This window comes from Lycium ferocissimum, chromosome 2 (genome assembly GCF_029784015.1).
Source record: "Lycium ferocissimum isolate CSIRO_LF1 chromosome 2, AGI_CSIRO_Lferr_CH_V1, whole genome shotgun sequence".
Taxonomy (NCBI): domain Eukaryota; kingdom Viridiplantae; phylum Streptophyta; class Magnoliopsida; order Solanales; family Solanaceae; genus Lycium; species Lycium ferocissimum.
In genome coordinates, this window is record NC_081343.1 from 55,203,896 (window position 1) to 55,231,799 (window position 27,904).

The window sequence follows — 27,904 nt, forward strand, 5'->3', positions numbered from 1 at the left end:
GAGGGGTCCTTAGGTATTCTGCTTTTAAAGAACCTGTACATTAAATTAGATAGACGGCAATTTCTTGCTTAAACTCTTTTTTGTTACCCCATCAGTATCTGGTTTGAAACTCCATTTGCAGAGAATCAAGAAATTAGAAGAAATGGATTTCGAGAAAATGATTACAAACTTGATTCAGGACTGTTACAAGAGTCACAACGAATATTGTTAGTTCGGCAATCTTTATATGTATGTTTACTTCCTCTTTCCTTTTTGATTTACGGTTAAAGATTGCGTTTAATCTGTATTCTTCATCTTTCATAAATATTACGGATTTCTTTCATAATTGTTACAATTATCAAAGGCGAATATTATGTTTATTCAGACACCCTTTATACGTCGCTTTACTTCCTGTTTCTTTTTTGAGGTGTTACTTTTCGTAAAAGGCATGAAGCTAATAAATTTTGTAAGATGTATATATAATAAAATAGTATCATTAGATTTTTAACATTCAAGTTTAATTTTTTCGTCATATTAGTTTTTTTTTGTAACACTTTTAGTGGTCGTTTGGTTTGGAATGAGTAATGCAGGTACTAAATACTGTATAAATAATACCATGTTTGATAGCTTGTTAGGAGTTAAGTTATTCATGTATAAAATTAATATGATGTTTGGTTTGAAATTTAGAAATCATGAGAAATTTATATATTATTATATGTAGGACAGAAAGTGTAATAACTAATGCATAAATAACTAAAGCCTGCATAGATAATTCCTACGTAAAATGATACATAGATGATAGATCTATAACTCTAACCAGCTACTAAATGTACAAATATGTTTTAGTAGTAAGTTACTATATTTTACTACAAATTTAAAAAGATTTTATTTGGGACCATTCAAATTGAACAACTTTAGGCTTAGCCCAAGCCCAATTTCATCTAATTGAAAAACAAACAAATGACCCTGCATTAGAATCTTACTGCCTAACCAAGTAGAACTACCAACCGCCCTAATTTGCATTCTCTCTCAGGCGATCTCCTCTTCGACAATCAAATTGTATGTCTTATGTTCTTTTCTCTCTCAATTGCTTTATATCATCCTTTTCGTCACAATTGAATTGTATGTTTATGTTCTTTTATCTCTTCATTCCTTCATATCATCCTTTTTTGCAGTTATTTAGTGGTAAATTTTTGTCTTAATTGAACAAAATTTGTAGTTTTTGAATGATTGGTGGAGTTGAATGGATCTGAATCAGTACTTAACTGTTTAGTTGTTCATCACCATATTTTATTTCCTTTTTCTCTTGTATTACATATATCCAGCCTTAGGGTTTTCATTGGGTGCTTTTGACTAGTACTCTTAGGACCCGTTTGGTCATGAGAATTATACATTTTTTTTTTCACTTTATTTGAAAAATCAGCATTTGGTCATGAAAATTCCAAAAACAACTTGAATTTGTAACAACCAAATATTTTTTGCAAAAACTATAACCAAACACAACTGCAACTTCAAAAATCTCAACAACAACAAAAACATACCCAGTGAAATCCCACTAAGTGGGGTCTTGAACTTCAAAAAATTCCAAATAAAGTGAAAAATATTTGGTTTCTATGGCCAAACGCCTACTTAGATTTCCTTGTTTGGCTTTGTAAAGGGTTTGTTTTTTTCCTTTCGGTTTATTGTCAAACTGCTAGTTATTGTGTTTATTGCTCTCATTTTGGATAAAGTGTCAAATATATGTAATTGTTGATTTTTATTTTTTTTTTTTTTTTTTGCATGGTTTTTGAAGTAGTTGTTATTCTCCAAAGTGGCTGAGTGGGAATAGAAGACGATGGAAGAAGAGTTAACTGATTTGCTTTTGGAGGCTGCTGGTAGAACGAATACCGGTGGAAGGAATCGTCCACCTTCATCATCTAGAAGACATCAGAAGAGTTCATATTCTGACGATGGAAGTGATTCAAGGGACGATGACTCTGATGATGATCGTGGCTATTCGGGTCGAAAACCTTCTGGTTCACAAGTTCCTCTCAAGAAGAGATTGGACCATCCGGAAAGAGATGATGATCATAGCAGTCATGGAGAAGGTGATGATGGAGATGGTTATGGCGATGGGCGCGATAGTGATGATGATTCTATTGGAAGTGATCTTTATAAGGATGATGAAGACCGGCAAAAACTTGCTCAGATGACGGAACTGGATAGAGAAATGATATTGACTGAGCGTGCAGCGAAGAAATCTGATAGGAGTCTGCATGACAAAATTATTAAGGATAGGAACCTGCTCAAGAAACAAAGTTCACCGCCTCCACATTCTCGTGTTGGCAAGCGCTCATCAACAAGATTTTTGGATAGGGCAGCTGATAGAGATGATGCATTGAATGAGATACGAGCAAAACGAGCGAGACAGCAGGATCCGGAGAGTCAATGGAAACTTAGAGATGCAGATCGAAGAGGTTCTGGAAGCAGGGGTTATTCGCCAATCAAACGTAGAAGCTTTACAGCTGCGACCCTAGGTAGTAGTCCTACCAGGGGAGAAAGTGATTCACATAGTAATGAGGGAGATTCATCAGCTGATGATGGAATGGATGACAGTGATGATGACAAGGAATCACCGGAGTCACAGTTGCCAACGTTTGAGGATATAAAAGAAATCTCCATTCGCCGATCAAAACTGGCAAAATGGTTTATGGAGCCCTTCTTTGATGAGTTAATTGTGGGTTGCTTTGTAAGAGTTGGCATTGGGAGGTCAAGGTCTGGTCCTATCTATAGGCTTTGTATGGTCCGCAATGTTGATTCTTCAGATCCTAATCGACAGTACAAGCTAGAAAATAAAACCACATCAAAATATCTAAATGTTGTTTGGGGCAATGAAAGCTCTGCTGCTAGGTGGCAGATGGCTATGGTTTCAGACTCGGCTCCTCTGAGGGATGAGTTTGATCAGTGGGTAAGGGAAGTAGAACGAAGTGGTGGTCGTATGCCCAGTAAACAGGATGTGTTGGAAAAAAAAGAGGCCATACAGAAATCTAACACATTTGTTTACTCTGCTGACACTGTAAAGCAGATGTTGCAGCAGAAAAAGTCTGCAACATGGAGGCCACTTAATATTGCTGCTGAGAAGGATCGTTTAAGAAGGGAGATGGAAGTGGCCAAAATGAAGAATGATGAAGCAGAGGCGGAGAGGATTAAGGCAAGACTGGAGGAACTGGAGGCTAGCAGGAAAGTTCAAGAGAAAGATGACAAGGCCAAAAGGCTGGCTGAGATGAACCGGAAGAACAGGGTCGAGAATTTCAAAAATGCATCAGAAGTCAGACCAAAGAATCAACTGTTAAAGGCTGGTGAGGCTGGGTATGATCCTTTCTCTAGAAGGTGGACTAGGTCTACGAATTATTTTTCAAAAAATGCTAATGAAGCAGTAGAAGGGGCATCAAATGGTGAAGCTGCTGCTGCATTGACAGCTACTGAAGCTGGTGGAACTGCTGAGGGGGGAATGGCAGCTACAGCAGCAGCCTTGCAGGCTGCAGCGGGCGCTGGAAAGTTGGTGGACACAAATGCTCCGGTAGATCAAGGAACAGAATCAAACACACTGCATGATTTCGATCTGCCTATCTCGTTGACTGTGCTTCAGAAGTTTGGAGGGGCTCAAGGAGGCCAAGCAGGATTTCTGGCTCGAAAACAGAGGATAGAAGCAACCGTTGGATGTAGAGTTCCTGAGAATGACGGGAGAAGGCACGTACTAACTTTGAGTGTTAGTGATTACAAGAGAAGGAGAGGGCTCCTTTGAGATGTACTGCTGTTAACTCTGATCTGTTTCGTCCAAGTATGAGCTGTTCTATGCTTTTTGTTGTTAAGCCAAATGGGGTGTCCTTCCTTTGGATTGTTATTACTGGGAATTCATTTACAAACTGTGAAACTAAAGTGGGTATGTTGTTTTTTTTTAAAAACTAAAGTGCACTAAACTGTTATGTCAAGTATTTTGAACTGAAATTGCTCTTGGATTTATGCTTTATGGCAAAGACCTTCTGGTAGTTACCAGGGGTCTTCTGAGCTTCATTGAGAACATCACTCTTTATCTTTCAAAATTTTCGACCTTTACCTCTCATACGCCAACAAAAGGCCTCGGAGGTTCTTTGATTTTTATGTGATATCATACTTTCTCTTATAGTATTTTCATCATAGCTTTTATTCTTGTATTTGTCAAACTTGTTTTTGAAATTGCTCTTCTTGAGCCGAGGATCTATTAGTGACAACCTCTCTACCCCTCACAAGGTGTGGTAAGGTCTACATGCACCTTACCTTCCCCAAACCCCATGATGTTGTATAGTTTCTAGCGAAAATTAAAACCTGCCCTAAGATTTCAAGGGAAAAAACACAACGTAGTACCAGCACCAAGATAATGGAACTTTTATGTGAAGGAGAATAATTTGTGATCAATTTTTGGCTAGTGGAGAGAGGACTTGGACACTGAGATTCTTTACATAATCAATGCATGATTGGAATTGGAATCAGCATCAAAGTCTGAAGAAATTTACTAAGGATGCGTTGGAGTGAACACTTGTTTAATTCTTCTCTAGTTTACCCACTAAAGCAAAAAAAAATTGCTCTTGTATGCTTTGGTGACTTTGTTTTCCTGATTGTGCATTTCCCAAAAATGGCAATCAATTTGGACCGTTCAGGGTGTGCTCCGGTATGGAGATGTCCCATTTTCTCATGTTTCGGTTGGTCAAAATTTTCTCAAAATATTTTTTATAGGAAAAGAAATTCCTCATTTAACGAGGAAAACGACTTTCCTAGTAGCGGTAGGAATAATAAGTTTCACAAGTGACATTCCATATTGATCGAGTCCTCCCACCCTCTAACATACCCCATCTTCACCCACCTCGATAGCCCCTATCCCCACACTACCCCATATTCACCCACCTCGATAGCCCCAATCCCCACACCCGACACCCCACACCCGTACTATCTCCAATAATATTTGTTTAGATTAGATACAAATACTTTTTGTTTAAGTGCCACACACGAAAAAAAAAAATCATTTATTTTTCTGAAAACATTTTTCAAGAAAACATTTTCCTTCATTACCGAACACACCCTGAGAATCGAAAAGAATATCAAATTTCCTTGTGGCTAATCACAGGTAACAAGGATTGAACATGGACAAGTGAACGACACTTATTTCAAATTTTGCTTCGCCTTCTGAGGAGGTTGCAGAAAAACCTTACATTTATGCACCAAATTATAAAAATTTATTATGGTAAAATATAAATTAAAATAAATTATACATCAATTACGTTAAGATCTCTCACGTTTAAAAGATGAAAGTTGCCGAGATGAGAATGTTGAGATGGATGTGTGAGCACACCAGGAGTGACAGGATTAGGAATGAGGCTATCCGGACAAGCGGGAGTGGCCTCGGTGGAAGACAAGATGCGGAAACGAGGCCGAGATGGTTTGGACATGTGAAGAGAGAGACACAGATGCCCCAAAGCGGAGGTGTGAGAGGTTGGCCATGGATGGTTTGAAGAGGTAGGGGTAGGCCGAAGAAGTATTGGGAGAGGTGATTAGATAGGATATAAGCGCGATTCTGACTTGCGAGGACATGACCTTAGATAGGAGGGTATGGAGGACTCAGATTAGGATAGAAGGCTAGTAGATAGTAACGTTTATCCTTTCATATTAGTAGTCACATTATCGCGATATAAATTCTTGTGCTTTGATTTCTGCTACTATTTGTTATCTTGTACTTTGATTATCTTATTTTATCTATGATAACCATCGGCCTCTTTACAAATAAGCATCATGGCTTAGTCGCTTTAGTTATTTGCATTTCCATATCGCTTTGAATCTCTTGACCTTATCCGACCTCTTTTTATGCTTTTATGCTCTCTATCGAGCCGAGGTCTTTCGGAAGCAGTAGTCCTACCTTGGTAGGAGTCAGGTCTGCGTACACTCTACCCTCCCCAGACCTCACGTTGTGGGATTTCACTGGGTTGTTGTTGTTGTTGTTTTTAGTCATGATTACGTGATAAAAATGTAGGTAGAAAATATAAAATATTTGTTTATCAATTTGATACTTATAAACGTTGAGCTTGAGTAAAGATTTTCCACGACTCACGAGGTGGCCTGTGGCCTACCCAAGAAGCAGAGAAGCAATGGGATCAGTACTCCAGAACAAACATCAAGTACACAGCCTTTAAATGGCTAAGTTTACCTTGTGGCGGATTTTTCTGGCGAAATTTTTAGGGTAATTTCTTATAAATAGCATTATTGATGCTCTATTGCAGGTCACACATTCAAGGTAGAGCTTAATGCATCGGACTGTCATTTTTTGGCATTATTATTGCCCCTAACAACAAATTATAGAGAGATTATGAATCCATCGGGAGACACATGTAGTTGATAACATCTTTCACTTAGACACATCAACTAAACCTTGTACCTATCGAGCACGCAAATTACATCGAATTTGTTCCAGTTAGACACTTTTTTGACAATCAGCTAATATTACAAAGTGTGTGTAATACACTCGCAAGTGGCATGGCATGATGACTAATTAAAAGAGGACATGTGACATTTGGGAGTGAAGTAATAATTTTAAACTAAATTATAAGAAGAAAAAAACACATTTGCTAAACCCCACCCCGATGTCCCTCCCCCAACCCACTTGCGGCTTCTCCCCACACTCGATTTTCAAAATTCCACTGGAACTCAATTGAAGAAGAAAAAGAGAACTAAAAGAACTAGATTAGAAAATGAAATAGAAGAGTGGACCAGAAAATGAACTAGTTCGAATGTAAAAAATCAAAAGAAACTAAAAAGAAAAGAAGAGAACAACAAAATGAAGCAGACGTGAGAGGGAATGGTGACTGTTAGTGGGGAAGAGAGATTTAATTGGTGGAGAAGCTGCAATTTAAACGGGAAAAATTACATAAAGAAAACAATAGAATTGGAAGACAAAGGACGGGGAGGTCGGCTAATTTAAACAGAGGTGGGTCGCCGGAAAAGAAGACAACCAGGGGGTGGAGTGACATTTTTTTCTTTTTTTGGCTGGAATTCTTTTTTTTTTTTTTTAAACATAAAATTCATTTTTTATTTTTTGAATTTATGCAAAAAGCTACATGTTCTCAGAGAATGGTGACGGTCTTCATTTTTTCTGATGAACAAGACAGCAATGATGAAAGCTTTATTAATGGTAGACTATTAAGTGGAGAAGAAAGAGAAAAAGAATAAAGTAGAAAAAGTGAAGAAGATGAAGAAATAAAATAGATAAAAAATCAAAAATCTATTTTTTGGGCTTTCCACGGAATAATGGAACAATTCCTTATATATATATATAGAGAGAGAGAGAGAGAGGGGACATAATTCATACGGATATAGTAAGTCTTGCTTGAGCTGCTTTAATGACAGTCTTCTTTTTCCCTTTCATTGTAGTATGGGGAAGAAGTGGACTCTAAGGGTCTTACTAATTGAGTTAAGGAAGCAAACTGTATCAATATCAATTACTTTCTAGATCATTTTGCAACACGTTTTGAACAAAAAAAAAAAAATTGAAATTCCATTGGACTCGACTGGAGTAATGTATTATAGGAGTCATCGCCTTTCAATCAAAGAGCTATTCCCATGTTTGTAGTTCGAAAGGAAGAAGATCCCGGAAAATTTACTCGAACCTAATTCTTCCGAATTTTCTATTCCAATAAATGGCCTCTTACTAGGTGACACTGAGGAGGGTCAGACCGCCTTTTTGTGTGTGAAAGTCACACAAGTTGCCATATCAACGAAAAGTGTCTAAATGGCACAGTCATACCCTACTTCAGATGTCAATGATACAAGATTTAGTTGGAGGGTCAGACCGCCTTTTTGTGTGTGAAAGTCACACACAAGTTGCCATATCAACGAAAAGTGTCTAAATGGCACAGTCATACCCTACTTCAAATGTCAATGATACAAGATTTAGTTAAGGTGTGTAAGTAAAAAATGTTGTCAACCACAAGTATCTCTTGATGGGTTCAACCTTTTAAAAACTAACAAAAGCTTTTTTCTAAAACATATTATACATACATACATATCCTAGTTGCCATACATATATACATAAGCTAACTGTCATACATGCTTGAAATATGTTTTGACATACATTGACGTGCACAATACATATATATACACACAAACATACAATCACATACACGATTAAATGTCGTTGTATGTACTTGCATCTATGTCGTATGTACATACTTATATAGACAGTGATACATAGGACATCTAGTAAACATACGTCAAACGTACACAATATGTATTATTTGTTTGTTACATGTATGTCATATGTATGCCATTGTATTTATAATGATACACGTGATATCTACACATGATAAAATGGCATATATACGAGATACAAGATACACACACAAAACATACATAGATATGTCACTTTTATGTCACTTGCAATTAGGGTTGGGCGTTCGATCGATTCGGTTCGGTCTCACAAATTCGGTTCGATTTTTCGATTTTTGGTTTGTAAAAAATGGGAACCGAAATATAACCTAAATAAATTCGGTTCAATTCGATTTTTGCAATTTCGGTTCGGTTTATTCCGTCGGTTTAGATATGTATGACATAGTTAAGCATCAAGCCGCTACTTCATCATTCCAGAAAATCCTAATAGAGCTCGATGTGAGACATTAGAAGTGTTGACTGCATAATAATCACTTCATCAGCCAAAATACATATTAATGCAGTGGCAAAAATTTCCCCACATTTCACTTAAGCTCTCTATTACTAGTATTTCTTGTTTATCAGCCAACATCTTCTCTACAATCCAAGAGATATGACAGAGGGAATGGAGATTATAAGTAGTTCCTACTTGTCAAACTTTGTTGTATCACATCTTCCTACCACTAACCAAGAAGAGTTTTTTATTCACAATTAGCAATGTTAGTATTACTAAGATAACACCCATTGTCACAAGAAAATATGCTAATGGGTGGTGTTCTAAGATACATTGTTAAGGAAGTTTATTAAAAATCTACAAGGAATTGTACAAGGAATATATAATATATGTTTCAAGAAAAAAGTGGCTTGTTAAAATTCGGTTTAACCGAATTAAATTTTGCATAAACCGAAAACCGAACCGAATTGTTGAAATCTTATAAATTTAAACCGAATCAGACCGAATAAACCAAAAAACCGAAACCAAAATTAACTTCGGTTTCGGTTCGGTCGATTTTTTCGGTTTAAACCATATTATGCCCAGCCCTTCTTGCAACGTTTTAAAAGGCAATTTTGGGGCGAGCCTCATGGGTCGTATTAACCGGGGCAATTTGTGGGGGCGAAAGTATTGTGAGGCGTAAACCCATCGGTCTGGGCGTATGCTTAGGCATTATAAGTTTTTGTTTTGGGGCATACGCCAGCAAACCTCTACAACAACAACAACATACATAGTGTAATCCCACAAGTAGGGTCCAAGGAGGGTAGAGTGTATGCAAACCTTACCCCTATCTTGGGAGGGAGAGAGGTAATTTTCGAAAGACCCTCGGCTCAAGAGAACGCATGACAAAGAAGAGACAAGAATTAACAAAAGTAAAGCAGCCATGGCAAAATAATAGGTAAGCATTATGGAGAAAAGTGATAGTAACTGCAGCAAACTAATACGATAATCAAAGTAGAGAACAGATAGTAACAAAAATCGAAGGACAAAAAACTAAAAAAAAAGAAAGAAATATTACCCCTATTAGTATGTGAGGGTACACGAGACAACATTAGTATGTGGGGATACACAAGACAACAATTTTGTAACACCTCGTGCATTCGGGCTAAGATTTGACTCGTAAAACGGGGGTATAATGAAGCCAATTTGAGTAGTGTAGAAACGGTGTTTGAAATCCAATCAAGACATAAGAATAGTCCTTGGGCAAAATAAAGTCGGAAGCTACCCTACGGAGCGTGTTTTCAAGTGAGTTTGCACCATGTCTCACTTAAAATGAGTATACAGAAAAATATATACAAAATTTGGGAAAACCTACTTCTTAAAAGTTGTAGATCTTTGAAATACCTTTCAAACGGTATATTATGGAGGTCAAACAGACATCTGTACTAAAATTTATGCTGATTTTACTAAAATAATGTTCTGCCGATTTACGGCAGAATTTACGGGCCGTAAATTTGGGCCGTAAAATTGTCAAAAAATTTCAGCAAACTGTTACGGATTTACGGTAGGATTTACAGTCCATAAATCTGATTTACGGGAGTAAAATGGGACTAAAGTGAGCATAAAACAGGTCCGACAGCAACTTTAAAACTTCGTTTTAAGATTTTTTCACTTCATTCTTCACATCCCCAAGCCCTAGAACGACCATTCTCTCTTCTCCTCATCTCCATACATCAAGTTAAGTCCCTCCCATGTATTCCCAACTGAATTTTAATGATTATACATGAATTTTAAGCGAAATCCTATGTTAACAACTTAGGGTTTTCAAGAAAACACATCTCAAGGTTCAAGATTCAAGATTTTAGAATTTTCTTCAAAGATTCAGACTTTTCTCAAGTTTTTGGAGCGATTAAGGTATGTAGAGTTTCTATCTACGTATGGAAACATTATTTTTCTTCCTCACGCCACGTTCTTCCATGAAAGTATGAGATTATACGAAAACAGGGTTCTAGATATGTTCATGATAACCCTAAGTCTATATACTATGATATACCATGTTTATATGAATAGTTCGTTATCGTATTCTCGATATTCCATTTTGGTTATTGAGAATCTGTCTGTAATTCATGAAAACCCATACTTTGCATTCCATGGGTCCTTATATGCAAGTTATTAATTACTATGTTTATTTTCATGAACTTCTACATGTTTTCCATATTTCCATACAAGTTATATTATATATTATCTTCATGTTTTAATACAAGTAAGAATCATGTTTCCAAGCAAGTTATATAATTCATGGGCTTCTTAGCCAACTATATCATGTTCATGTTTTTTGGAGTTGCACTAATTACCGAGAAGGCTTCAAACAGCCTGAAACTACGTTAGCCACCGTAGGATAAGGATCACTCCTCCCAGTAGGACGATTCCTTAATATTGATTGGATCCTTTCATGTCATATTGCATCTTAACCCATGCAAGGTATGAGAGGCTTTGCTGGTAGGGCGCAAGTACCAGACTTCATGTTGTCAGTTATATTTATGCTCTCTCTACTTAAAATGGTTTTACTCATGTCATATCTATGTATATTCATGTTCATGACCAGGTTTCAGTTTTAGTTTCACTTCTTATCATGTTATTTCATTCAGTCACTTTACATACCAGTACATTCAACGTGCTGACGTCCCCTTTTATTGCCCGGGATCCTGCATTTCACGATGCAGGTACAGATTTACATGACGACGCATCTGCTCAGTAGGATTCTTCACGTATCAGCTTGTTGGTGAGCCCCATCTCCTTCAGGGTTTAGTCATTTATCTATTTCCTTATGTTAGTCATGCATTAAAGGTATACTGGGGGGCCTTGTCCCAGCAAGTATGTTTTACTATCTAGACTCATGATAGAGGTTTCATAGACTAGCCAGTTATGTTATGTCAGATATTCAGAGTTGTTTAGCCATCTTTGGCTTGATTCATGGTATTTCCGCATTCATGTTTGAAACGAGTATTTTATTAATTATTATGACTTCATGTGTTTTCATAAAGCCCATCATGTTTCATGTTATATTCCGCTCATGTATGCCTCATGATGATTCAGCAAGACATGTGGTTCGGAATGTCACATGCAGAAGGCACCGAGTGTCGTGTTTCGCCCAGGCCATGGTTCGGGGCGTGACAACTTTAGTACCTACTAATATTTTACTCTAATCTGCGACCTCCACAACCTCCTATCTAAGGTCATGCCCTTGGTATTCATTAACTGCGCCATGTCCTGTCTAATCACTTTTTTCCAATACTTCTTTACCTCTACCTCTCCTGAAACCATCCGTAGACAACCTCTTGCACCTCCGCACCGAGACCTCCGTGCATCTTCTTTGTACATGCCCAAACCATTTCAGCCTCGTATCCCGCATCTTGTCCTCCACAGAGGCCACTCCCACCTTGTCCCAGATAACTTCATTTCTAATCCTATCATTCCTACTATGCCCACACATCCGTCGCAAAGATCCTCATTTTCGCAACATTCATATTCTGGACGTGAGATTTCTTGACTGGCAAACACTCCGCCTCATACAAGGTCTGACCACCACTCTGTAGAACTTGCCTTTAAGTTTTGGTGGTACCTTTTTATCACACAAGACTCTGGAGGCGAACTCCTTTTTCATCCACCCTGCCCCAATACAGTGTGCGACATCATCGTCTATCTCCCCATTTCCTTGGATAATGGACCCAAGATACCATAAAATACAAATTCAGCTTGTTATTAATTTCTAAGAAGTTAAAAAAAACTTTTAAAAAAATCTTAGCCTTAATTTTTATTCTTTATCTTTCACCCGGTAAAGGGGAAAAATGATCAATGTGCAAACTACAAAGCAAAAACGCATCATTTGTTGATGCTTCTGATGGTAGGGAATTCTTTGCTTTTCTTAATTTTTCAAGTCTATAAATTTCTACCCAACTTTTTAAAGAAAGTCTTAGGGTTATTAGTTTTTTTAATTAAGTCGTTCTGATTAATTGTTTATTCTGGTTAACATTTTGAGATCAAGCAGTTCTATGTACATTTCCACTTTATATTTTCTTGAAATTTCTATAATTTCTATGTAATTTTATCTTCTTATTTTTTACTTTTTTATTTTAATTTACAAAATGTTTAAAATTAAATAGTCACAGGGCTTATGCCCTACGCCTCGAGGTTTATGCCTCGCCTCGCGCTCACATCTTTTAAAACACTGATCACTTTATTTGATATATATGTTAATGTATGTACAGTGATACACGTGACATCGATGATTTACGTTCATCAATACATCCGACATACAAGTATTCCACTAACATCACCACCAAAAAAAAGAAGGAAGAGAGTTTCATCGGAGAAAAACCTGTCCAAAATATTGCCTGAGCAAGTTTGAACGTTATTGTTGTAGGGCGGAGGGCTGCTAGCCTTGGAAGAATCGGATAAAAAAATGAGAGAGGCGCAGCCTTGGAAGAATCGGATAAAAAAATGAGAGAGGCGCAAAGCTTTCCGTTCCAAAATGGTAAGGTCAAAAATTTCAAAGTATTACAAAATGGGTAATTAGTAAAACTTAAGTCGTTATATCCAACCTTCATTTTATTTTCTCTTCATCGAATAAACACCCGCTAATAACACCCGGTTATTTTTCACGTAATTGTTGAGCCTAAATTGAAAATGGCTTATTTTTAATCAAAGGGAAAACATTCGGGAGAGATGGAATAACTTGTTCAATTTATTATGAGCGGCGCTAAAGAGAGATTTAGGGTTTGGTTTGGGCCTATTCAGAATTTAAAAGTTAATGTTGTTATGTTTTATAAACTATTGTTATGTCAGGTAATAATTTCAAAGTATTACAAAATGGGTAATTAGTAAACTTAAGTCGTTATATCACGTAATTTTTCCAAATGTTTTATCCCTGAATTAATGGCTTATTTTTAACTCTTTCCCTTTCCTATCACTTCAGCCCATTGATACTAACATTTGGAGAATGAAATAGGAAAGTAACTTGTTCAATTTATTATGTTATGAGCAATCATTTGCAAAATTTAGAAATTATTAGTTACCTTTTGCTTTCTCTTTCCCTTCTATTTTTAATCACCTCTAGGGTACTTCGACATTTAACAGAGTAGGTAAATATAAGTTAAACCTCGAATTTTCATAGAGACGACATAAGTTGGAGTGATAATGATAAACAAAAATGAGTCGGATAGACATGATTTAATATTTCATGCATCACCAAGCTAATTTATCATCAAACGAATATGTTATCCATTTAAAATGATCTTTTTACCGAACATCTTAGCTAAATAAAATTTTCTGTATGCATGTAATGAGACATCTTCCCTACTTTCCTTGTCCTTCAAATCATCAAAATAGAATCACGTAAATTGTTTCTTTCTTCTAATTTTATTAATGGATCACTAGGGTCCAATAGTACCACAATTTTAATATACATGGTAGGTCAAAGATTGAACAAACCGTGGAAATAAATGTAGCAACATATTGCCTATCAGGCAGTTAAATCATAAACATTATGTTACCTTATTAGTCAAATCATAAGGTATTTTGTTTCGCGTGTCTTCGAGATGAATGTCGATTAATCGTGTCTGATGAGTTTTGTTTGGTGGAGTATTAATTAATCAATAATGTCACTACACATCCATGATCTTATTGTACCTAAACCCCTCAATTTGCTCAAAATTAAAATCAACTATATAGGTGTTAGCTATGAGTAGTAGTTGTAATTTTTGTGTCTAGATGAGTTGGATTTGATTTTCAAGTCAAAGCTAACCTAATATCGAAATATATAGCTACTAATTACTTTATATAGATTATTACAATTTTTTTCATTCAGTTGCATGTCACACTTGCAAATAAAGTCTCAAGTTCGAATTATGAGAATAAGAGACCTCTTCGTAGGAAGAGATCGATTCACCCTTCCTAATAAGTGTATCAATGTCAATCGAGACAATTAGTGAGCTAGTGAATTACAAATATCGGCATGCAATAATAATAATAATAATAATAATTAAAAAAAAAAAAAAAACATGTTTCTTGGTTTTGTCACAGTGGGGGCGATTTACTTAATTCTTTTTTTTTTCTTGTGTGTATGTGCAGATCGTGGTTGATCATGCTTCTGTGTTTTAGCACACGCAACACTATTTCTCCACTCTCTATTTGTAACTCTTTTCTGACCTATATATACATAATACTTGTATAATGTAATTTTATGATTCAATAACGCCGATATAAATTAATATTTTAGACCGCAAAGTCTTACCCTCAATATATTTTTGGCTCAAGGATATCCCTCCTTCTCACCTTTTGGTATTCTTGAGCCAAAAATAAAGATTGACGGTATTTTTAGACCAAAAGATAAAAGGAGAGTATTTGTGAAGCATTGTTTAAACGTTAGAGTTATTAGTGGTCCTTTTCCAATTAAGGAATAATATCCCTCCACATCCATGGTTTCATTTTGTACGTAAACCCCTCAATTGCTGAAATTACAAATTAAGATTGTAGGTGTAATTGATGCAAGCAAGCGCATCTGGTGTAGTGGTATCATAGTACCCTCCCACGGTACTGACCAGGGTTCGATTCCCTGGATGCGCAGTTTATTTTCTTTTCGGAAACATCTTTTTTAACTTTTCTCAAGGTAGCAGTAAAATCTTTTCTTTAACGCAAACTTTCGAAATAGCTACCAACTTTAGTTAGAAAATTGCAATTTCTTTCATTCTTGCATAGCAAACAAGATTTTGAATTCAAGTTCTTTCGTTCGGTAGCATAGCAAACAAGGTTTCAAATTCGAGTTAGAGGTAGGAGGTAGCAAACAAGGTTTCGAATTCGTGTTAGGGGTAGGAGGCAGTTTACCACTACATGTTTCTTGTTTTTTTCATAATACGCTTATTTCTCAATTTCGACCCTCATATTACTACAACATTTGGCCTTGAGCCCATGTTATTGAAGTTGCATATTATGTTACCATGATTCAGACATAGATATAAAATTGGAAGACTGCCATTTGAAATTTGTTATGTACAGAAGGATCAATTAGGACTGTTGCTCATGTGTTGCCTTTTTTTCTTCTTCTTACGAAATATGTTGAAATTAGTCACCTTAGAGAATTAAAGTCGATGATAAATTGACTTTGGTAAAACAAATAAAAATTTGATATGTTGAGACGTAATTATCAGAGTTGTGTTTGGTCACTGTTGGTCATGACACGAGTAAGTAGTAGCTAAAACATAGAACTATTATCGAATAAAGTTTTAATTCCTATCAGAGACACAATTCTTTTTGTGATTTTTTAAAATCTTTTTGAGTTTAATTGAAAAAAAAATATTTGACACGTGTTTGGTGGAAAGCAACATAGATAGCCATAAACAAAATACAAGATAAGACTTGTATATACCAATAAACTACTATTCAATTCTCTTTTTCCTTTTCTTTTATATGGGTAAATCGTGGTTGATCATGTTCCTGTGTAAAGTGTTTGAGAATACACAACACTATTTCTCCAGTCTCTATTTGTGACTCGTCTGCCTATATTTTAGTCTCTTTTTTCATTTTTTACAGTTTGTGTAATTATGATGTAACTCTATGATTCAACAATGGAGTTATAAAACTACGTAGTAAATTTGTCCTCTTCACGAGGTAATAAAAAATATTAATGAATATATCATTTATCTATAAACCAGAATCATTGATATCATGCAATATTATAAAAATAGTTAAACGCGCGCAACTGGTAACTAATTACATAAAAACAAGGAAAAATTACATTATAAGTCAAGCTTTTAGAGTTAGGCACATAAATAACTCAACTTTTAAAGTTCTTCAAAAATAACACATTTTATACTTTAAACAAAATATTATACGAAAAAGAATCCTCTAAATTAGGGATTCAATAATATTTACTCATTCTAATTATCATTTATCTCCCTACTTTATGGGGATAAACCCATCTTTAGTATATTTATTTCTCTTGTTTAACAGATAAATATCTATTCCTCTCACTTCTCTTTCTTATACACTCCTCAATTGCTACTATATCTTCTTATTCATTTCAACTTTTTCATATTGACTGTTGAGAGTTTTCAAGGATTAAGGCAAGGCTAATGGTAGGAAATGAAAAATACATTGACTTCGTCAAAATATTTATTAAAAAAAATTAAAAACATACTTATTAAAAAAAGATCCAGCAAATACATTTCAAAACAACATATTCGAAAGACAGTTATTATATGAGGTATAACTGCATATATAAAATATTATTTGAAGCACATAAAATTATACGAGGTATAAAAATTTATCGTACAAGGTATAATAAAATTATGCGTGGTATATGAAATGTATACTAGGTTTAATAAATGTATACAATGTATAATAAAATTATACGAGGTATATAAAATTTATTATACAAGGTATAATAACATGTATATAGGATATAAAAGACAGTTACAGCAGAATTCACATATTAGTGATATATATTTGTATAAGTTTAATTCTGATTAATTTTAATTTCAAAATATTACTTAACATAGATTTCCTTATACATAGGAAGTTGCTTTAGCAAAAAAGTAGGAACGTACGAAGGTTTCCTTATACATAGGTAGTTGCTTTACTATAGAATTCTTAATTAAACTGCTACAAAATGTTTACTGCATTTACCTATTAACAATCTATAAATATTTTTATATTCTTGTCTACTTATGTTTTTTCCCCAAAAGACAACTACATTATTCAAAATTAAGAAGAAGAAAAATCATTTAAAACATATATTCTAGTAATAAGCATATGACTTGATGCAGACGACACTATATATCTTACTACTGCCATACAATAAGTAGTTTTTATTCCTCGTCCATTTTCATAAACGTAAATGTGAAGAATGTGAGTAGCTCTAGTTCAAGTAGGTTCACTTACAAGTTACAATAATTTTACATAATGGTGTTATGGTGAAGCGTGAAAGAGAGATTGATACAGTTATTCGTCACCAAAAGATGTTTAATACTACTTTAATAAGTATAAATGCTTAATAGTTATTACACAAATTAAAGGTCTAACCGAAGATTTAACAAAATGTTTAACTTAGACTCATATACACTCCATCTAAACAATGAAACTCAATACATCATGCATCTAAGGATTTAAGTCATATGCCCAAAGGGTAATGCGTTTATCATTAAAGACTCCACCCATGCGGGATTATATTTTGTGGAATAGACATTAAAAAAAAGGGAAGGGGAAAAGAACAAAATTATTAGAGACTTTAATAATTTGTATAATAACTTATACACAATGAGTTAGTACGTTAGTTATTATGTTGAAGACGTTAACTAAGGGAACGGAAAAAATCATATTAATAGAGACTTTAGTAATTTATATAATAACTTATACACAATGAATTAGTAGGTTAGGTACTTTCTATAAAAGGCCTTAACTTAGGGAAGGGGGAAAACTATGTAATTAGAGACTTTAATAATTTATATGATGACTTGTACACAATGAATTAGTATGTTAGTTACTTTCTACAAAAGATCTTAACTAAGGGAAGGGAAAAAACCATATTATTAGAGACTTTAATAATCTATATAATAACTTATACACAGTAAATTTGTACGTGAGTTACTTTCTTTAAGAAAAATACTTAAGGGAAGGGGGAAAATCATATTATTAGAGACTTTTTGACATTTTCTAAGTAGAATTAATAGGCCAAAAAAATGAGAAAAAGGATTAATGAGATCCTTGACTTTAGATAGTGCCAAATTACCTTTTCATAAATTCGTTTTATATTAATAATATAGATAGATTCCTACTTCTCTATTATTATAATCAGATTAAAAGAAATCAATCAAATCGGAAATGAATTGAATCAAAACTGTGTAAGGTATTATGATATTAAGAGATTTAATTCGCGAAAAGATCTTTAATTATTCAATATTCGAAATTTAGTGATTAACTAGATTAATTTTAATTTATGTTCAGTAGACTCACTAAAAAGGCAAAGAGCTTTATATTGATTTTAAAAAAAATAATCTAGAATTCAAATTCAAGACCTCTAAGACTCTAACTAATTATGAATGAATTGATATCAGATGTCTTGATCTACCAAATTAGACAAGGAAGTTTTTCTAATGGTACGCCTGTAGGAACCTTTCAATTTCATGATTGTATTTCAGACTAAACACAACATCCTTATGCACTCATTTCACATGTTAAGGCGTACCTAGTGTATTTGGCGCAATACATTTCGGAGAAAACTAGCTAGCTTTGAATTCGAGTGGCATTTCACCCCTAACCACAGCTTGTTCGCTGATTCTTCGACATCAATCGTTTCAGATTTCCAATAGCGATATATATATATATATATATATCTATACATATATATATATATACATATATCATAATACAAGAATGGTTACATACACATATTGTTAAGAAAATATGATAATATTGATACTAAACAAAAATTAGAAGGGGTCAGAAAAGACTTATCTCTTGTAACATCTGATTTAATTCTTGTAAGCACTGTATTTGGACAATCTGGTAGACTCAAAGATATTAAAATAATTTTTTCGAAATCAAATTTGGATTAGTCTCACGTATGTTTCGCACGCGGGGGGAGGGGGTTTGGGGGTGAATAAGCCAGTTTTGGCTTTCAAGCCCATTCTCCATGTGCGTGAGGTCATTTCCTTTTGCTAATTCTTGACAAACCCAATAAAGAACAGTTCGATATAAGGAGAAAACAATGTTTTCTAATCAATGAGTGACTTTTACCCTTCACATAAGGAAAAAAAAAAAGGAAAATATATATATATACTAGTGTCGTTTGGCACATCTTATTTTGAAAACTACATTAAAATTTATATTTACAACCTTTTTTTGTGTTTTTTTTTCTACTCTTGCTTTTTTTTTTTTTCCTTTTTTTTTTTTTTTTTTCTTTTTTTGCAACATTATATTAGTTGTAAAGTTAGTTTGACAATTTCTCAATATTTCTAATATATTGAATCATATAGAAGTTTTTGTAAGTTAGAAAACAAATTTTTCTTGAGTATATCTAGACTTCCTTTTTATTTTCAAACAAATGCATGCACTTTCCAAAGTTGCTTAAAATTTGCCAAAATGTACAATGACAAATAATATAAAGGGTAATCTAATAGTCGACTCGGTCCATATTAGCTTGGGCGCAACCTTAAGAAATCACTTATCCTTAGAAAGTAAGAAGCATTTTTACTAAATCATCTTAATTAAAGAGTGCCCATTTAATTTGATTTTTTGGTTGTGTAAAAATTCATTTATCTAAATAATGATAAATTTGATATATAAAACTATTAATATCTTCTTAATTATATATAAAATATTTATTTGGACTAAATATAAAAGCTAAAAGTACCATATAAAAAAGATTCAAAAAAAGTATTATAAATTTTAATATACACCAATTTTAGGGACCCAGGTAGAAATGGACAAGAAAATAGAGTGAAAAATGAGAATAGGCTAAGAAAGTCAAAAGGAAAGCCTAACCATTAGTTAGAATCTAACTAAGTGACTACAAAATCTTTAGATTCCCCCTTATTATAAGTAGTAATATATATATATATATATATATATATATATATATATATATATATATATATATATATATATATATATATATAAAGAGAAAAATGACCAACAGGAATTTCTTTATTTTTTGCATTACGAAAAAAGGTTTAATACCAACAAATATTGTCACAGATATGATTAATACTAGATACCAGAGCCCGTGCCAGCATTTTATTCAACGTATATTTATAATTTTATTCAACATATATTTATAATTTTATTTTCATGCAATTATAAAAAGAATTGATATATTCTACAACATTTCTTGAAAGTCACGTATGTAAAGATAGAAATTTTGGGAGCACGGGTTCAATAATTTGTGCCATGATGTTATTTTTTTATTTCAGTTTATATGACTTTATTTAAGAAAAAGGCTAATAGACACTTTTTAAACTAAGCGTTAATCAAATTTGAACCAGAATTTCAAAACTTATTGAATTTTTAACTACTTCAAATACGGAAACGTCATTTGAACTACCATTTCCCTAGGCTAAAACATGAAATTTTTTATACATATGGTGATTATGTATATTGTGTCATATAATATGGGCATAGATGCGGTATAAGATTTCTATCTTTTTTTTTATTTTTTTTTAACTTAACCTATCATAAGTATGTACTAATAAATTATTTTGGCTATTATGGTGCTCCGTATATAATTAGAAACTTAAGACATTGGAAAATGCCTTTTGAGAATGTAATACCCATCTTAGTTTCTTTTTAGGATATTAAACAGTAGTGCCATAAACATCCGAGTAATTTATTTTATCAGTTGTAACAATATTCAATTAATTTGATTATAGAATTACAGTTGGTGAGGTAAGATATCACCCATGGAACTACAAAATGTAATCAGTTGTAATAGTAACTTTTAAAAAATGAAGCTTGATAATAATATATTCAGAACTACTTTTGAAAAATTAATCACCATTATTGACTTAATGGGGGATACTTTGAGAATTACATGGATATTGCTTGATTCAATTAATTTGATTATAGAATTACGAAATGGTGAGGTAGGATATCACCCATGGAACTACAAAATGTAATCGGTTAGCATATAGTAACTTTTAAAAAATGAAGCTTGATAATAATATATTCAGAACTACTTTTGAAAAATTAATCACCATTATTGATTTAATGGGGGATACTTTGAGAATTACATGGATATTGCTTGATTTTTTAATATGGGGTCTACATTTTTTTTTTGATATTGCTTATTTTTAAATGGGGTCCACGTTTTTTTTTTTTTTTTATATCGCTTATTTTTTAATATGGGGTCCTTTTTTTTTTTTTTTTTTTTTTATATTGCTTTTTTTTTAAAAATATGGGGTCCACATTTTTTTTTTCTTTACATGAGTTGGAGGTGGAGGACGAAACCACCTCCAACCCATGCTTATATATAGTACTAGATGGCGTATGCCCGTGCTGCGCACGGGCCTAACACTTTGGATTATAGGGTATTTATGTGTATGTAGTTGTGTTTGGGTAGTGATAATATGTATATTTTATATTGCTAATAAACATATATAAGTTTGCACTGTTTTTATGCATATATATATATATATATATATATATATATATATATATATATATATATATATATATATATACACACACTATGTTCAAAACACGATTAATATAACATTATAATTTGTGCTCCATATCCAAAACTTTATTATATTAGTGTTAATTTATTAATACTTTTTAAAAAAGAAGACTTGTTTAAAAGGAAACTATTTTTCTCTCTTTGAGACAAAACAATAGCAATATTTAAGCATCAGTTGATACTTTGAATTTTAATTCGATTAATTTAAAGGTTTAAAATATTCTATTGTTAATGTATGTATATTCAATACTTATTATTTTTTATTAAATTTCGATTTGGATAATTCTAATTCAAATTATTAAATTAATTTTACATGTTTAAAACGAAACAAAGTACAAATTTGATTTTCTATTTAAATGAAGAACTACTATTTTTTAATTTTTTGTGAATATTCTTGGTTTAGCTCATTTTACTTGTCATATCGGCTTTTGCACATTTTTTAAGGAAACGTCAATTAGAATTATAATTTGACTAATTTACCTTATTTATTATTTGATCTCCATTTAATATTATTTTTTCTTTTACGCCATTAATCTCTTTTCACATTTATTAGAGTAAGAATAAAAATGAAAAAGTAATTAAATTCTACCTCATTTTAAAATATAAATATTTTAAAGATATTTATTTTAATAAGCATAACAAATAAGTGACATGGCGGAATAACAAATGCAACAATTAAATATTTAGATTAGATCTCAGGCTAATATAAGAAAAGAAAAGAAATTGTATGGTTTAGCTACTTAACGTTTTGAAGAAAAGCAATAATATGGGGTCCACGATTTTTGTTGTACAATAATTTCATTTGCTCCCACCAATTGGTTGATACACATGTGGCAATGAATCCACCATTATTGACTTAATGGGGATACTTTGAGAATTACATGAATATTGTTTGATTTTTTAATATGGGGTGCACATTTTTTTTTATTGCTTGATTTTTTTAATATGGGGTCCATTTTTTTTAATTTCCTTTTTTTTTAAACATGAGTTTAGAGGTGGTGGGGACCACTCTTTTTTATTTTTTTTATTTTTTACATGAGTAACGAAACCACCCCCAACTCATGCTTCTAATATAGTAGTAAAAATAAAAATCGTTTATATGTCGTCTTCTTGATGTTATTCCTCATTATTGGTTTTATGACTTCTTTAACAGTTTTTGGGTTCAATTTAAATTGTTATTTCTTTTTCCTGAACTTCTCTTCTTTACATTTTCTCTGAGCGTACCTTTACCATTTTCTGAACTTATTATCATTATTTAAATATCCCTTTTTTTTTTTTTAATTGCAATTGGCTTCTTCTTCTTCACGTAGACCCCACCTTATTTTTTTTTTTTTGGCACTTGTCTCTTAATTCTTTACGCGGACCCCACCTTATTTTTTTATTTTTTATTTTTAAATGAGTGACTGACGACCAAACTATATAGAAACTCATGTTTCTATGTAGTAGAAACTAGATGATGAAGCACGGGCCCAACACAAAAAATAGTACCACACTTTTCTTTTTAGTCTGTCTAAACAAGAATGATATATTTTTATATTTAGAAATCATTTAACTTGAAACTTCCCTTTTTACTTTTAATGAAATGATTTAAATCCACACAAATATCTATAACTTGTTTTAGACCATAAGTTTCAAAGATCTTTCATTTATTTTTAAAACTTCGTGCCTAGTCAAACTGTGTCATATAAATTAGGACAGAGAGAGTACCTTTTAGTAATATAATCATGGAATTTTTATTATAGAAAGTATTATAATTCAATTAAATGAAAATCAATAAATTATTTTACTTAGTCCGCTTCTCCTATATATGACTTTCCTGGTTTGGTTCTCTAATTAAAAGATTTGAAATACACCTTCTCCTACAGAGTTTCATGCCATCATCTCTTTCTACTCAATAACACTGAAAAGCGCTTTCATGTGTTAGCATATGTTGTAGTCTTAAATATTTAAGTATAGACCAACTTCATCATTTTAAGAAAATATATGTATACGTTTCTTGACCGTTTATATTTCGTCTTCTTGATGTTATTCCTCATTATTTGTGTGAGACTTATGTGTCTAAAATTAGTGCATTTTTATCCTTACCCAAAGGTATAAGTTTTAAATCTTTTGGTTTCATGACTTCTTTAGCGGTTTTTATGTTCAATTTAAATCGTTATTTCTTTTTCCTGAATTTCTCTTTTTTAAATTTTCTCTAAGCATACCTTTACCATTTTCTGAACTTATTATCATTATTTAAATGTCCTTTTTTTTTTTTTTTTTGCAATTGTCTCCTATCTTTTAAACTATTAGGGAATTTGTTTATTACAAATTAAAAACTTTATCCTAATAAAATATTTTGATCCTATCATTGTAAAAATATTGACACACTACTAATCATTTCAATTTTTCATATTACTATTATGGGCCTAATTCATTATATTTTTCACAAATTGTTGAAAGAAAAAATTTCATCTTTCAAAATAAATATGTTGTACAAAGTATAAGGTGTTAGGTTTGTAGGATATTTTGTTTTTAATGAAACATTTATTAAGTCATATAAAAGTAAATTGATTCCTCATTTGCTCTAGAAGTTGATCAAATTGACATAAAAAATTGACCTCAAAATAAAATTTGATAAGCAAATATTTGAAATCGGTAAATTAGTGAGGTGATTCTTGTCAGCTCTTTCTTATTCTTATTTAACATGATTGAGATGTTGGATAGGGTGTAATACAATTTTCTTCATTTTTTGCCTTTAGCAATTAATTTTAGGAATAATTTCAATAATATACAATCCAGCATAAAATATTACATCCATGTAGTTATATTGTAATTTACATCTATATAGCCAACTTTTTTTTATAATAGTGTTTATACAAACGATATACAACATTATACACTTATTGTAAATAATGTGTCGATCTTATATAAAAGTGTATAATAATGTATAAAAGGGTCATTTTGGGTAATATTAAAAATATGAGTCATTTCGGGTAAATACTTTTTCCAAATAGACATAGGTCAATTTTTTCCTAAATTTTATGCCTAGTGGCCATAAGTTTTTAATGGTGCGGAACATAATTTGTGAGATATTATGATGCAGAAATATAAATTTATACCCCACAATTTTTTTTTTTGAGGGACAAAAATTAAACAACAACACAAAATAAGGGCATAAGTGACAATGAGCTTAAAAAATGTGAGGGATTTGGTAGGACCCACTTTTTTTTGGTTGACGACGATACCACTCATGCTTCTATAATCGGTAAAATATAAATACCACATTACATTAAGTTGGAAAACAGTGAAACAAACATGTTCGCTCTTATGTCACGATCAAAGAAAACCTTCACAAACTAATAACCATGAATGGTAACCAAAGGTTGATCATGCCACTCAAAACACTAGCAGAACCATTTGAGAGAACGTTTGGAGAGCTTAGTATGCATGTATGACATCGTTGCTCACTGTAAAAAAAAATGTAGCAACATATGTTTTACAGTACTGTATAAAATTTGAGGCGGAGCTGGTACACTTATGCCAGATACAAAAGAAAAATATATTCATAATAGTTGTCTTTTAAAAATTTTGCTATTTCTTAAAATATATTTATCTAAAATATTCTTTATCTTTCTATTAAATATTGGAATCACTAAAATAAACACTTCACTAATTAAAACAGTGAAATTTAATAGCAGTGCCACATAATCACATGGGAGTGAAGAGCCAAGACTGTAAAACTGCTCTTTGCTTTGACCATAAAGAGTAAAGGAAATTAACTTTGGCAGATATTTTTAATTGAAAAAATGCAGTCCCCAATAGTAGCTGAAAAGAAAACCAAAAGAAATTGCTCATTCTATAAAAGGGAAATAGGGAACCAATGCAATGCATTGAGTTTTTCTTGTTATTCAAGAAGGACTAGCCTGGCTGAGAGGGCCAACCAACCAACTCTGCTACATTTAGTTCTCGTTCTTTCTCTACTCCACAAAAGTACAAAACAGGCACAAAAGCCGAGAGCTTTTTCATATCCTAGTGCTAATCTTTTTGCTTCTGAAAATTCCAAAAAAAGCACTCATTACACTTAACACAACCCAACAAACTCTCAAAAAAACATCTTTTCAATTTTCCTGCACTTTTTTTGCCGCCTCCTACCACTGAAAAAATGTTCTTCAACTTCCTCAACTCTCATCTTCATCTCTTTCTCACATCTGAAAATTGCTTATGACATTTTTAATTTCCAAGAAAAGACCATGGATGGTGTCATTAACAGTACTGTTAAAAGAATCTCACATTTTAATTTGTTTCAGTTTTTTAACCATTGTTGTTTCCAGTTGAGTAGGAAGTCAACCTTATATGCAATTGTTTCTTTTCTTCTTCTTTTTCTCTTAGCTTACAATAGTTCCACTGTGTTCTATGTTCAAGTTCCAGTTCCAGTTCCAACTCCTCACCTGAAATTTCTACTTTTTCCACTGAAAATGTTGCCAGAAAATCAAGAATGTTGGTTTCTTTAGCTTCTTCTGAGATATATGCAGTAAAAGAGGAAACCCCGCTTGTAAAACCAAACAACCATTTCACAATTTCCAGTAAAAATCCAAACTTGGTGGGTTTTACATATAATTCAGTTGTTTATCATCCAAGAAGAAGGAGAAAAAAGAAGTCTTTGGTGAAAGTTTATCATTCAGGGGTTAGAATTAATGAGTTTTCAATGAGAATGAAGGAGTTTTTTGGTAATAAATCATCCAATTCTTCATGTAAGTTTAGATTTTTCATGACTTGGATTTCTTCCATTGAATCTTTTGGTGAAAGGGAACAGTTTGCTGTGGAGAGTTTGTTTAAGGCACACCCAAATGGCTGTTTGATCATTATGTCCACTTCAATGGATTCTCCAAAAGGGATGCAAATTTTAAAGCCTTTTTTAGAGAAAGGTTTAAGGGTAACTGCAATTTCACCTGATTACTATTATTTGTTTAAAAATACTATTGCTCAAGCCTGGATTGATAGTTTAATGAAGGGTAATGTAGATCCAGGGGAAGTTTCTTTAGGCCAAAACCTCTCAAATTTACTTAGACTTGGTTTATTGTACAAGTTTGGTGGGATTTATTTAGATACTGATGTTATAGTGTTGAAGAGTTTTAGGAAGCTAAGAAATGTTATTGGGGCTCAAACTATTGATGTTGAAACAAGAAATTGGAGCAGGTTAAATAATGCTGTAATGATTTTTGATAAAGGGCATCCTTTGTTGTACAAGTTTATTGAAGAATTTGCACTTACATTTGATGGGAATAAATGGGGTCATAATGGACCTTACTTGGTTTCAAGGGTTGTGTCAAGGGTAAGTGGAAGAGATGGATACAATTTCACAGTTCTTCCTCCAATGGCTTTTTATCCAGTTGATTGGAATAGGATTGGTAGTCTATTTCTTGGGCCGAGGAACGAGACTCATTCTAGATGGTTGCTCTTGAAACTCCGGAAGATTCAGAGCGAAAGTTTGGCTGTGCATCTTTGGAACAAGCAGAGTCGAGAGCTTAAGGTCGAAGAAGGAAGCATTATCCAACATATAATGTCAGATTGTTGTGTTTTCTGCAATTCTTAAATTCATCAAAGTTGTAAGTATACACCACGAAACGATCAATGTCAACATGTTTTATTCTTCAAGTTGTAGGATTATGGACCGCCTCAGTTCATTCCATAGGTTGTCTTGAAGAAAATTAGGTGGTACAGAAATACTGCAGGATCCATGTAATCTACTTCATTGTCTAGGTGATTGAACAAATTATACAAGATAGAACAGCAGAATTATTGCTAAGTTCCTATCGACTGAAATGCTATTGGCCCACAATTTAATTGGATAAATATCTTGATTCTTTGTTTGGCTTTTGCAAAAACTTCGGATTTCTTTAATATGGAAGTTACAAGAGCAGTTGGGAGGGCGCCTGTCAACTGGTGAATTGATTCAGGACCACTATGTATGTAATGCAGATTCATTACACTGAATAAACCTTTGAGCTATGTGATTAGCTCATGCTCTAACTTTAATTTGGTGCAGTTTGTTTACATTGTTGTCCATGATACTA

At 32.9% G+C, this 27,904-nt stretch overlaps 2 protein-coding genes and 1 non-coding gene across 4 annotated transcripts; all 3 read left to right on the forward strand.

Annotated features, from left to right (window-relative positions):
• Nucleotides 1–885: 885 nt before the first annotated feature.
• LOC132045576 (protein RTF1 homolog) lies at nt 886–3,911 on the forward strand. 2 transcript variants are annotated; one of them, XM_059436171.1, is made up of 2 exons: nt 886–1,038; nt 1,775–3,911. In XM_059436171.1, the coding sequence occupies exon 2, from the start codon at nt 1,814–1,816 to the stop codon at nt 3,761–3,763; it is 1,950 nt and encodes a 649-aa protein (XP_059292154.1). In that variant the 5' UTR covers nt 886–1,038; nt 1,775–1,813; the 3' UTR covers nt 3,764–3,911. The 2 variants fall into 2 exon arrangements, with proteins under 2 accessions (XP_059292154.1, XP_059292148.1); XM_059436165.1 differs by having other exon boundaries at nt 888–1,038; nt 1,772–3,911.
• Nucleotides 3,912–15,173: 11,262 nt separating this feature from the next.
• On the forward strand, nt 15,174–15,244 carry TRNAG-CCC (transfer RNA glycine (anticodon CCC)). Its single transcript has one exon. It is a non-coding gene; the product is annotated as a tRNA-Gly (tRNA).
• Nucleotides 15,245–25,712: 10,468 nt separating this feature from the next.
• On the forward strand, nt 25,713–27,694 carry LOC132045599 (uncharacterized protein At4g19900). Its single transcript, XM_059436185.1, has one exon. The coding sequence runs from the start codon at nt 26,326–26,328 to the stop codon at nt 27,421–27,423; it is 1,098 nt and encodes a 365-aa protein (XP_059292168.1). The 5' UTR covers nt 25,713–26,325; the 3' UTR covers nt 27,424–27,694.
• Nucleotides 27,695–27,904: the final 210 nt, after the last annotated feature.

Bases quoted from the DNA above. Each gene is read 5' to 3' on its own strand.
- LOC132045576 (XM_059436171.1), top strand. From the start codon at position 1,814: ATGGAAGAAGAGTTAACTGATTTGCTTTTGGAGGCTGCTGGTAGAACG.
- LOC132045599 (XM_059436185.1), top strand. From the start codon at position 26,326: ATGTTGGTTTCTTTAGCTTCTTCTGAGATATATGCAGTAAAAGAGGAA.